The sequence below is a fragment of the Nicotiana tabacum genome, chromosome 16, assembly GCF_000715075.1.
Source record: "Nicotiana tabacum cultivar K326 chromosome 16, ASM71507v2, whole genome shotgun sequence".
Taxonomy (NCBI): Eukaryota; Viridiplantae; Streptophyta; class Magnoliopsida; order Solanales; family Solanaceae; genus Nicotiana; species Nicotiana tabacum.
Window position 1 is genome coordinate 61,039,594 of NC_134095.1, and position 13,626 is coordinate 61,053,219.

The 13,626-nt window shown below is 38.0% G+C and overlaps 1 protein-coding gene across 4 annotated transcripts; it reads right to left on the reverse strand.

Moving 5' to 3' along the window:
• Nucleotides 1-206: 206 nt before the first annotated feature.
• Nucleotides 207-12,756, reverse strand: LOC107787842 (oxysterol-binding protein-related protein 1C-like). 4 transcript variants are annotated; one of them, XM_016609449.2, is made up of 10 exons: nt 11,772-12,756; nt 10,546-10,902; nt 6,466-6,565; nt 5,466-5,914; nt 3,450-3,605; nt 2,712-2,879; nt 2,462-2,602; nt 1,428-1,655; nt 936-1,043; nt 207-541 (listed from the first exon to the last, which is right to left on the reverse strand). In XM_016609449.2, exons 1-10 carry the CDS (start codon nt 12,372-12,374, stop codon nt 380-382), a joined length of 2,472 nt encoding a protein of 823 aa, XP_016464935.1. In that variant the 5' UTR covers nt 12,375-12,756; the 3' UTR covers nt 207-379. The 4 variants fall into 4 exon arrangements, with proteins under 4 accessions (XP_016464935.1, XP_016464933.1, XP_075088963.1 ...); XM_016609447.2 differs by having other exon boundaries at nt 936-1,049; XM_075232862.1 differs by having other exon boundaries at nt 5,466-5,911; nt 11,772-12,609.
• Nucleotides 12,757-13,626: the final 870 nt, after the last annotated feature.

The following is a 13,626-nucleotide window of genomic DNA, read 5'->3' on the forward strand; positions in this document are numbered from 1 at the left end:
CCCCAAGATCTTTTACTCAGAGATTTGATGACATATTTACTTTTACGGACCTAATTCAGCTAGTGTAGACTTAGCTATGGGGTTCCAGTGTTGCACGGATGTACAGAATCTGTTAAGTTAATATCGTGATTTGTGTTGTGAGCCAGCTTATTTTTCTATGTAAAGAACATTAATGTGAAAGAAAATCGACAATGGAAGAGGCAAAAGAAAAAAGAAAAAGAATAAAACCTTTATTACGTGAAGGCATTCAAAGTACTTTACAAGTATGTCATGGACAATTTGCAGCTCCATTAAACTTTTCCACTACTGTATAATGAGATGTAAAATATTTGGAAGAAAAGAAATAATAAGCCGGAAATGGCTAGAGCTCGCTCATTCTTTACATCTGATCAGACGGGATATGACCAAAAATATCAGGACATGCCTCCCACTTGCCCTTTTCCCTTGCTTCCCAATAACCACCAATGTAGCTGTAACTATCACCCCCTTTGTCTTTTGCAAACCACCGCGGCTTCCAACCCCTCTCTTGCATTTTCCGAGCCTGCAAATAAGTAACAATAACTTGACTTGCTCATCTAGACACACAACAAATGCTAGTTTACGCATTCTATTACATTTTTAGAACCAACAACTAGAATATGCACTTTTTTCAGGATTAAACGGAAGTTTTAAGCTAAAAAACGCAAATCATCTACTTAACATCTATCAATAAAAGAGGCCGGATTTGTTCAGAGTTCTTAGAAAATTAGTTAAGAATGCAGTGGGTAGAAATCTGAAGCAATAATGGGCACAAGGCAGGAAACTGGAAACAAACTGCAATACAGTTCTCTTCTCAAAAGTAAATGAACAAACAAGGAAAAAAGAATTTCCTCTCATTTCCTAGTCGGCTCATGAATTTCACCTTTGAACAAAAGAGTATTGGCTGTTAAAGTTACCTGTCGCTGCCGTTCCTCAAGTCGCAACTTTTCTGAATTGGCCCTGTCATACTCCCCATTCTCCAAGCACCTTTGATCAGGTCTAAGTCTAGAATCTGTTGGTGGCAGCTGGTCCTATAAATAAAATGATATTAAAACCAAGGTCATCCAGGAACGGAACGAATGTGGAGAGTTAAAGTTATCTACTAAGGTAAGAGCAGATGACGTGTGCAGATGATTACACACAATTTTATATCACTACTGCTTTACTATGGCCACAAATCTAACAGCACAACTATCTAAATTAAAGCCTGAAAACTTCCTAGTACATTGCAATGAAGCTCAATGGGGGTTAAGGATGAAATTTCAGCAGGCAGCCTAGAAACAAAACCTAAACTTGGATTAACAAAATAGGTACTAAAGAGGGCTTTCAGATCCATCAGTAACAATCAGTGCCAACAAATTAGCTGCCCAAGAAGGCGATTGTTCAAAGAAAACAAATCTATATCCTACCTTCAGTCCGGGGATGAGCTCATTCATTGTAATTGCAAAGCGTGTCAGGTTATATCTAGTAGGATTTTTGGGAGGTTTGCTCCGCTTCCACAGCAAATGAGCCTCAGAGACAGAATCAAATCCTTTTCCTATGGAACAATCTCCATTCACATAGTGCATGCTCTCATCCCACTTCCCGAATAGTGTAGCTACTGTCTTCCCACTCCTGTCTTGGACTATTCCCTGTACCTGCAAATAGAAAATTTAGAAGCAACATGCTCAGTCTGAAGCTAAATCAGTCCAACTTATACAATAAACAATTTCTCCAGAAGAAAAAAAAAAGGGATAACATCCCTCGTGCCAATTACACAGAATTTGCCAACTCAAGAAACTACCAAAGAAACCCCTTCAGACATCAAAGATACAGTGAGGCACAACTGGGATCCTAGTACTTTGTCTACAGTTCCTTTAAGTATGACTTGCAGGCCACAGAAGAATCATTTAGCATAGGTGTCTCATTTTTCTCCTCTCCTCCTTCTGCGGGTGAACAGCATATTGATTACTTCCAGCTTTTAGAGCTTTGAAAAAATAATTTGTGCATTTAAACACGAATCGCTTTCAGTTTTCTCCTACCGATTTAATTTACTAAATCAGCTAACATCGTAGCATCTTTGTGCTAGACCTTTCTTCTATGAAATGTTAACAATTCAAAGAGCACAGGGTTTAATTACCTAAGGAATTTTACAAGGAATCTTTTGCACCAAAAAACAAAGCAGGAAATCTGAATGAACCACCTTTTTATCAGTTCAACTCTCTGAGCACACATGAATTGCACCCTAGACAAATGTTGCTTTTACTCTAATCTTTGTTGCGGCATAGCCTAGTTCACAATAACCTCAAGCTAGGGAAAAATTTCCATAAAGATACATCCACAGCATGTTCGGATTATTACAATTCTGTTCTCATAATAGTCTAATGCTAAACTTCAGAGAGTGGAAGCATCAAAAGATGAGGTTTCTTGCATTTTCATGCAGGATGCTGAGAATGGAAAGAACCTGGTGGGGATTCCGGTCTATAATTGACTGCTCCTTGAATTTCAGCTTACAAGAGTAGTTATGACTTCCTTGTATGCGCATTGTTCCATAGTGATCACAATACAGCTTTCCCAAAATCAGATTGTATATCGATGTAGTTACCTATTACAGATTATTCCCATGTTATAGATGAGCTTGACATATAACAAAATTTAATCATTATGTAATGATTAAATAAAGGATAAATATCCAAGTGTCCACATGCAAATACCTTGCTCCATTGGAAGATTTCTCCATCATCAAATTCAAGAGTCAATATACCAACAGGATCCAGCTGAATTGAGCGACCCCAAAATTTGCTCTTTAAAATACTATCTCCCCAGAATTTCCATCCTGTGCCCTCACAATGGCATGCTATTATCATGGGATGATGACTTACCTATACAAGGAGAGAATATATCAGACATCAGCGACATGCTCTCTAGCAGCCTTGAAAACATTTCAAGGGACAGACTCTTGCTTGCAATTAATTGTCACCCGACAAGAGAGGATTGCTCAAGTGGTAAGCATCCTTCACCTCCAACCTTGAGGTTGTGGGTTCGAGTCACCAAGGGAGAAAAATAGGGAGCAAAATAGGGAGGCGTTAAAAAAAATGTCACCCAAAAAAAGAAGAGCCACTGGGGAAGTAACGCACATTTAACTCCACCAATCTCCCAAACTTCCTCCTCAAGCCCTCTCAACAGAGACTGACAAAAATTACTTCTTAATTACCACAAAGAACCTCCACGAATACAGTTGCTTCAGGAAATCAAAAGAATGCGAAGACGGGAAAAATGAAAAGCATAAATAGAAACACAGTGATTCCATAAACATCAATTTCATGATAGGTTGGAAGCTCGTAATGGCCATTGTCTGTATGTCTCCGCCATAATCAGAAACTAAAGAAGAACACCGTGAAGAGAGAAAAATTATTAGAGACTGATAACTGATTACATAAACAAAATGACACCTTCTCTGAAAAAAACCGGAGGCCTTTATCTGGATAGTCAGCCTCATAAGTCTCCCCTAACAACGGATTGAATGGTTTGCAAATCCGTCCTTCAGTAGAGGCATATGCAGATACGGCAAATGCTGCTACATTGAGAATCCTCATCAGGCTGTCACCCTATCAATAACATAAGATTGAAATCAGAACCTTGCACAGATAGTGCAAAATGGCTAACACATAATGCTTATGTGAATAAATGTCAACTAAGATGGAAAAGCACTAGAAAGTTTCTGATGAAGGAAAAGCACTCAAAATGATGAAGAATCTTTTCCTTTATTTTAACATTTACCAATTACAATGAACGTAGACAGCACAACCTCATATTACAGGTATTAGGATGAGGACAATGACCCCTGAAAACAGGTTAAAGTTTGTACATAATGGTGAATAAGAAGAAAGACGAAAAGAAGTGATGACCATTAGTCTTGCCAGAAAAAACAACTGAAAGTGAGCGACTTAATTATAAGCATCAATTCAGAGTTGAGATGGCACGACAGCTGTATGACCACACCAATAAAAACATAACCGTACTTGCTGCAGAGACATCACAACTGAAAGTGAGCGACTTAATTATAAGCATCAATTCAGAGGTCAGATGGCATGACAGCTGTGTGAACACACCAATAAAAACATAACCTCAGTTGCTGCAGAGACATATGCCAACAGACCAGGAAAGAAAGCAAAAGTCTGTAAGCTCACCTATGAGTGAAGGGAGTTCAAGAAGATACCAATGTGTCATGCCAGTGACCATGTAATGATCATACTTGCTTTTGCAGAAACGAAAAGTACACTTAGTTCATCCATGGAAAAAAAGCAACAGACAGGGCGCCCCGTAAAAGAGAGGGAGGAAATGGCATATCGTGAAGATCCGGGCGGCAAGGTGGAAAAATTACCATTAAGCTTTTCAAAGAATACATTTGCAGTCATCCCCATAAGATAAATGCAAAATCAGCTACTTCTATGGACAATGAGAGATGAAGTTCGAATAGATTATTCCTAAGCTAAGGTAGAGCCACATTATATTCATTGTTTCAACTACATGAAGAAACGGGTTCTTAGCAGATTAAATATATATCAATCAATCAAATACACTTCAATCCAAACAAAGTTGAATCGTTTTTATGAATCTTCTATCACCTTTCTGTTCTATTATAAGAAGCGAAAATAATATATTTTCTGAATACTTGCAGAAGTAAAAGGCTAAGATATTCAGGCTGATTGAGAAAGAGAAGATCCAGTGATTTGGGGGAGAGAAAAGTCATTTGCCATCAATCACTTTGAGTACAGAAAAATCAAATAGATGACAAATGTGAAACAGAATATAAATTAGATAGGTACGCACCAGTGGTTATACCAGGCTTGAACTATAGGAGTTCTAGAATTCAACTGCAATTGCAGAGCTTAGTACACATAATAATAATACCAAAGAAGTTGCAAACAAGAACATATGAAGCTATACAAAATTGTTATGGGTTCATATACATGCAGCACCAGAATACAGAGGGCCAAGGGAATCTTCTCCTCCCCCTCTTGACTTAATCCCATGATTTATTTCCTCCTTTCTTGCAGGTGTGGGAAATTAATTTAAAGTATCTTCAAACTTCAAAGCAATACCAGTGACAAAAACCATCAGTACAGACGGCACAAAAATTTGGCACAAAAAATTTGGCACGCAAATCATACAACATGGAGAGAAGATCGTGGCCAAAAATCATTTCAAGCATTTAGCAAACGAGAATTCAAAAATATATACAATATCTATGCTATTATCCTTCTTTGGGTTTAGTTCAGCTAATTTATGGGGAAAGGTAAAAAGTAATAAAGGAACCACATCTTGATTATCCTGTGCATCAGAAAAATCCCCAAATAATCTTAACACGATGAAGATGCATTACTTTTACTAATACAGGACAAATTACTGTGTCCAAATAATTCTAATAAAACTATCCAAATGGTGAAGAGAACTTATTTGCTTACCCTTCTTCCCCATTCTGAAGCCCGATCAAGAAGGTATGAGTACTCCAAGTCTTCAAACGATTTTTGCAAGGAAGAAAGTGGTTCATTGAAGTACACAGGGAGGCACACTTTTGTGAGATCCTTCCCGATGTTGTCTTTAATCATCGACCACAGACTGACTCCTTTCTCTTTCTCAATGGGATTAGGCAATTTCTTACGACGCTTGACATGAGGAAACTTGGTTCCAACTGATCTAATAACAGGGTCAACACTTTCATCAGATGCATATGCATACAGATCATCCTCGTCTGAAGAGAAAGATGATGTTCGAAAATCAGAACCACTGCTTTTAAAAGAACTTGATGAAAGAAAATCCCTAGTGTCAAAAAAGGCATTCTCTTCATCATCAGTATCTTCCTCAGCAGCATCAACTCTTTCATTGTCATCCTCCGATTCACTTGCACTTGCTTCTGGAACAAACATCCAAGAGGATTAAAAGTTAAGGATAAAGATGGTGAACACAAAATGTATCCATGCTGAACACACCACAGTGATCCTCTTGATCTGCAGAAAGTCAAACCAAATCACATCGGATGTGAAACCCTTCAAAAAAAAATTAGACTCTCCATGTATCATTTTATATGGCGGTGTTTGACTAGGCACAAAGTATAAGAAAGAAAAGACTTTTGACACATACCAAAAGTTCACTTAAAACTTGTGCTCTTAAACGTGTCATGTCATTTCCATGTCGATAAGAGCGTGTCATTAACGGTAAAATGGAAAATTTGAAGTTGATTAGTTTCCAAATATAGGAATTTGCTGTTCTTTTGGAGCAGACTAGCAGGAGAGAGTGTCATATAAAATGGAAAACAAATGGAGTAGCACTTTATGGAATATTGAAAAATAGGGAATCTTAAGACGAAACAAAAATATGACAATCTTGATTCAGTTTTACCAATGGCAACAATTTGGAACAATATGTACCAAAGTAAAACGAAGACAAAAACAAATCGAGTCATACCACTGTATTTATCCTGCCTTAATCTAGTAGATGGCCCGACATCTTTCCACTGTCTTTGACTCTCATCAACCACAGTATTCTCTAAATCGACCTTTTCTGTCTGCAAAACAAAGATCCAATACTTTATCACAAACGGCAAAGAGAAGGAGAATTCCAACAGATCTGGTCGCACAAAATCATAAGCATACAGAGCCTTTCTGGTGGCCAATAATGTCATTGTCATCTTTCTTTCTTTTTTCTTTTTGATCAAGTAAAGTGGTTATTGTCATCTTTCAATTGATGAATTGCTGAAGCAAATCATCTTACATATAGTGAAGTCATATTGACACATGTTAAATGGAAGAGAAAGAGAATGTTCACAGAAAAGCAACACTGTGACTGAATTATCTAGACCAAATACGTGGCAGTGTTGTCAAAGGCGCACTTAAGCCCTGAAGCGAGGCTCAAAACACGTTGAGCGCTTCGTGTCGCTTTGTGGGCGCTTTAGTGTCGCATCAAAGCTCTAAGGCATATTTTTCCTTCCCAATGAGTGTAATCCTGAAATGGCGACCTTAAACAATTGATATTTCACTTTATCGTGAATTTTTTTTCAATTTCTTTGTCCATCTAATTGTTATTCATGCTTATAATGATTATTAGTCTTGGACCACATGCATATTTTTACTTTTCTCCCGTTGCGCCTTTTTTCATTAAAGCCCACGCTTTATTTGCACTTTGCGCTTAAAGCCCCAACGGACCTTAGAGCTTTTTTGCGCTTTTCGCCTTTGATAATACTGATACGTGGTACCACCACAAACCCTACACCACATCAAAATAGAAAACAACCTTTCTCCAGTGTGGATCGATCCTATTGAATCAGAAATAACTAGAAGATAAAAAAGACAACTGTAAATATTTGGCACTTATCGGGCATTAGCACATATCTCCCTTCTTTCTAGCTCAGAATAACAGTATCAAGGCTATCCCATCCATGGGTGCTTCTATAAGTTCTATGGTGCTTGTCACAAGAGAAATGGAGGTCAATATTAAAGCCTGAAAACTCAAGAGTTTTGGGTTAATATCTCCAATGTCAGATATAATATAATAATCAAAACCACGAAGGTCAGAACTAAATCTGGAAAGCTAAGTGGGCAATGAGTTTTAACTACTTCGCTCAACAAATATCCAGCGACAAGACCAGCAACCTGCAGGAGGGGTGGGTGTAAGGTGTTGGTCTAAAATTGCAAAATCAAGTCTGTCCGAGAAGACAATGAAAGAACAATAGAAAAAGAAAGACTTCTTGTCTTTGGGAAGAACAAAAAACCATAGTAGTAGTCTGCAAGCTACACCTCTTTATTTATTCCTTATTTATGAAGTTTGCACCAACATCAAGAACAGATCAAACATTTGAATGGACATCCCAACTACGTAGCACGTCATTGTATCTAATTCCAGATATTGCATATAACAGAATCCCTAATGTAGAATCGCTATCGTTTATTCAAATAAGTTTACTGACCATTAACATGCCCATAACATCAAAACCATATGAGAGGAAGTCTAAAAGACATATAAGTGCAGGTAGACATAGTAAGTAAAAAAAAAACTTTAGAAATACCGGCATCAACCTTAAAGTGCATATATCCAACTGCACACCCGTCCAATGACAGAACTAATAGGACGTTTGCAGAACAAGTGTCTAATACTGAGCAAGTTCGTATTTTCCTCCAATTTTTTAAATTCAGATATACTTGTCATCCCTTCAGAAAAAATGGGTAACTGAACTAAGTGCCACTTCGGTTACTAATTTCTGATTATGTTTCACTTTTATGTTCTGAAATTTTTCTTCGAAATGATAAAACATGAAAAAATCTTATCATACTTTTTCTCTGGGGGAGGGGGAAATGAACTTGTTAAAAACCAAAAGTTTCCAACTCTTTGATTGAATGAAACCCAAGCCCTGAAATGAGGTATAGATGTCTCATCTAGCTTCTTCATTTAGTATTTCACATTACGATTACAGAATAAATCCAGTAGGTAAACGATGAGGCTCCTACTCTAGATGTAGACATTAATATTATTTTATTTTTTTAATTTAGTATTTTAAGACATGTTGCTCAACCAATATTGAAATACAATGCAACTTATCTATTGTCAGCTCTGTTCGAAACCATAAAAAAAAATTGGTATGCCCATCAAGACTTTTAATTGATAGTGTTAATTATCTTTCTTGGTAAATTAAAGTTAGATAATTAAAGACTAAAAGAGTGTTACTATTTATAGCGTCTCCTTAATCTTCAAAAAATTCATATACTGAAACTTAACCTTTATCCTTTAGCTTTGGATCCCCATCTCTCTTAACGACTATAATTTCAAATATTACTCCAAAAAATTGTGCCCATTTAACTAAGACAAATGATATGGCATCGAGGGAGCATATCCAAAAGCAAGACATTTCACCGCAAATGGGAAGACAACAGAAAGAAGGAAAAAAAAAAGAGAAGATAGGGTCGATAAATGACAAAATAAGGAAAGAGGACACAGTTGGAAATATGATCACGTTAGGCATCAAAACTCTGTTATTTTTCTCCTTCCTTATGCAAGTTAATAAAGTTTCCAATTCATAAAACAATCAGAATTCTGCACTTCTAAGAACTGAAGGGCCGTCCACTTCGATTGTCATACTCTCTTTCTCCTTCCTAAGACAAGACGCATCAATTGTTTCTCTCTCTCTTCCCCAGGTCCAAGCAGCTGTGCTCTGCATGTAAGTTTCGTCACTTCCCATTCTTCTTCCTCCTCCTTCCCCTTCTCTCCATCATCAGAGATCCTCTTCAATTCAGCTCCTTTAAGCCAATGAAGGACACTAGCTAATAAGGCCAAACTGCACATCCACGTAATGCCGCAAGCAAAATGGCTTGGTATCTAATGAAACATCTACACATGTTATGTCCATCGCATCAACAGTGCATATCACTATACATTCACCTTCTATACACAGCCTTACCATGTATTGGAAGGGAATGTTTCCATGGCTCCAGCTATTAGCCTCTAAGTCAGATCCATTTGATCTTTTTGAAACTTTTTCTTTTTTTAATTTCATGATGTCTCTACTCCAATCCAATGTTCAGTAGGAACCTTTTAGTTTTTCCAAAGAGAGATTTATGTGTCAACAGTAAATATAGAGAACTTCTAGTGTTAGAGAAACTAATTTTTTTGATATCGGTGTGATATGGGACCAAATGGAGCGATATAAACAGTGAGAAATAGATATTCAAGCCCAACTTGCTTGGGATTGAAGTGCTGTTATTGTTGTTGGTACCTATACCAGAAGAGAAGCCTTGAAGCAACATAAGAGTTGCCTCCACCTCCACATGCCCAAGTGAGAACCCGATCAAGCCATAAAAGCAACTTCCAGCAGAAGTGCAAGGGAATGTTGCGTACAGTACATCCATTGTGGTATGGCATCCCTCGGACCACGCGTATAGAGAAAGCTTAGTGTACCGGTTGCCCTTTTGGTGCCTCTACTCAATAACAGTAATAAAGACTCCATACATAGGAGACGTGTGATAAGCTTGAGTCCTTGAGAAGTCTTAAAAAGAGAAAACAGTAAATCAGGCTTTTCTAGGTGAAGGAACCAATAAGAAACAAATGACACACAGTATCTTCATTTCTTTAGGAAACAAATCACAAACTCAATCATGAACAAGAAAGGAGGCACATAGCCACAAACTAGTCACTTCATCACAAGCATGAAAATCTCATTCATCTGGTGACATAAAGAGAAATAGGTCCAATTTTGCTTCCCAGATTCTTTGTTTTTAAAGCTGCCACTAAATGCAAATGAGCAACATATGTGCCACTTTATCATTGAAAATAGAAAAATCAATATGATTCATACAAATATCCAAGACTCGAAACATAACAAACAAAATAAGTACTACCACGGTATTCCTGAAAAATCTCAAGAATAATAGTAAGTTAGACACGAGCCACCAACCTAAAGAGCAATCAATTGAGAAGATTCTAAAGCGGTTTCACATTCAGGATCACATAAGCAACTGAAAAAGAATACTGTTGCTTTCCACAAGTCATGCTAGGTACCTCTAACTGTCTCAAGGTGTCCATGAGCAGCCAGTGCTTCTGCTTAAGTACCATCAGTTGATTCTGCAAAGATGCAAACTCATTTCTCATAATCTGCTCGCTGTCCTGAATAGCAGCCTCACTCACACCCTCCTTCAACAACCGTTGCCTCAACTTATCTGTTGAGACAGCTACATTGTCCACTGGAGCCATTAACTCACTGTTGGACAATCTGGGAAACATGTCCTTCACAGCCTGCAATGCTTCCACCCATGCTATTCTGTCCTCTCTAGTCTCAGCCCTCAGGTGCAGCCTCTTTGTTCCAGTGAAAATCGAAAACCTCCTGTCATCTGATCTACTCTCGCGGATGGATGAGACCTAGCAAAGACTACTCAATTGTTAAATAGATATGTAATCACAATAAAGAGGTTAGCAGTTCAGAGAAAGCGGCACATCTAGAACAATTCAGCAAAGAACTAATTCACCAAAAGAAAAGAAAATATCACCACCATAAGACTAAGCAAAATGAACACCATGTACAAGGGAATAAGGGGTAGAGTTTAGGGGAAGAGTGTTTTTTTAAGGATGTGAGAGGTTACTTTTAACAATCCAGATTTTATCCTTCAAAGTGCTGAAAATTTTAAAAAATTTCTTCAAAGGAGTAGTCCTGCCTCCTCCTCCCACCCCCACTAGTGTGGTCAAAGGTGAAGAATTTAAAAAGCACTCCGGGTCTATTGGCGCTTTAATCACAAAGCACAGTTAAAGCATAAGCTTTCGTTTAAGAAAAGGCACTTTGAAGTAAAAAATAAAAATATATCTATAATGTAAGAAAAAATTACAAGTTCTTTCATAATGTTTTCCTTAACAATTATATATCTCTTCGCCAATTTATTTATTGCTTAGTACCACTCATTCAAGATAGAACTCTTGAGTAATGAGGCCATGCCTTGCGTACCCCGAAGCACAAGCTTAAGGGAGGAGCAGTGCCCTCCCTGAGCTTTTCTAACCTATCTAATTTCTTCAACAAACTCATAAAAGATGATCATGTAATTAAAAAGCATATTTAATTACAGTGAAAAAAGCACTTCTGTAATTTCCTTCTTTCCAGAAACCTCCGCATGTAACAACTAAACTTCAATTCCACTAGGGACATCCGATAAAATCGGAATTCCACAAAGCACTTTGAAACAATTCATTAACATGGGAAAAAACCAGTAACTGAAATATATAAGTAGTAAAAGTATAACCTTGAGATGAACTTCACCAACGGGCTTCCGGCGAGCCTGAGAAGTAGAAGCATTAGTAATCTTATTCGGCCGCGTCCTCGAGATTCTCCGAAGGGATTCTTCGCCAATTACTTTGGATCCTTTCTCAGTCTCCGAGTTCACAACGATCCTATCCGGCCCATGGATCTTGTAATAAGATAAAACTCCATCCTGCAACACGAACCACCGAGGCCTCCATCCTTTGCCGTAGTTCACCCACTTGTGTAAAATTCCCGATATACCGTTCCCGACGATGTCGTTGATCTTCAATTGATCGCCGGCGGAAGCGGCTGCGCACGTCAACTGAATCGCCTCTCTCATCGACGGTGGCCGTGATAGAGATGTGAAAATCGCGGCCGTTGGCGACGATGATGACTCCGTCAAACTCCGATGACGATGATGATGATTCGAGTTATTTGCGCTCCAATTATTATTATGATTGTAATTGTAATTATTCACGCTAGAGGACCGGTTCAGTAAGTCAGCCGATCTACTAGTAGATTCCGCCACCGGCGGCGGAGGCGGAGGCATTGGTAACGGTGAGGATTCGCGATAGTTGTTGTTAACACAGCAAAATGGATGCATTTAGCATATCATACTAGTATTTCAAAATTACACTTTTATACTTGCATAAATAAATATATACTCCATATAACTTTTTTTTCCTCCCGTAACAAACAAAAATTACAATAACTGAACGGAAAGGAAATGAGCGACAAGAAATGCTGACGTGGCAGGGGAAGAGGAAAGAGAACGCCTTTTTGGAGGGGGGGAGGGGGAAGTCAAAAAAGAGTTGCGGGAGGGGGCAGTTTTAAATTTTATTGAAAGGAAATGTGTGAGTTGTAAGTCATGCCGGCGGTTGTGTGTGGAGAGAGTGAAAGGTGGGTGATGTAAAAGGCGACACGTGGATGAGAGCAAATCGTTTCTCCAGTGCACATCGATTCACTAGACTAGAACTAGAACGTTTGACATGAAAATTAAGCATCAATTTATTTCACATTATAAATGCACGATTAATGACTTTCGCTAATTTGAGATTCTGCTTGTAGGTGTGGCATGGCAATAACTTTTATGTATTCTATTAATATTGCATCAAGATTGAAATTCTATGTATAGATTGTATACTATCGAAATCGGGCCCATCCACTACATGACAGATCGGGCTTGGAATATAAGGAATTGAATATCGACCTCGAGTCTCATCGAACCAGAACACGAGGTCAGAATGTCGTCCTCCAGAACATCGAGTCCATGATCCCTGAATCGACCCTGACCCTGAATGAGCTCAAGGAAACATTGCCAGTATAACCAACAGAAGACCGAAATAACAGAAGGCCGAAGTATTCAGGAACGGTCGGATATTACAGCGGGAATCTCGGCACGTATCGATAAGGAACAGACAAATCAGCAAATCAGGAGATCTTTTACCTTTTATTGAGTTGTACCTAATAAAGATCTTCCTTACTATATAAAGAGGGTCTGATTACTTGTAAAGGACATTGTAACACGCATCCCAAAGCAATATAATACTATTTTCTTTCTGTAAGCTATTGTTCTTCTGTGTCTCGATATCGTTTGAATTGCATCCAGTTCAAGTGAGACTTACTTTACAAGGCTATAACTGTTCAAGTTATACGGTTTGAATTTACTTTATCATCGCTCAATTTAATTGCAATTTAATTTATCGCTTTGTGTCAAATTAATTCATGTATCCTTAAAACCACTTACAATTTCAATTGTTATCCAATTTTTAGGGTAAACAGTTTGACGCTCACCGTGAGGCTAAGGATAATAGTGGTTATTTGATACAAACTTTTCATAATATACACTACTTTAT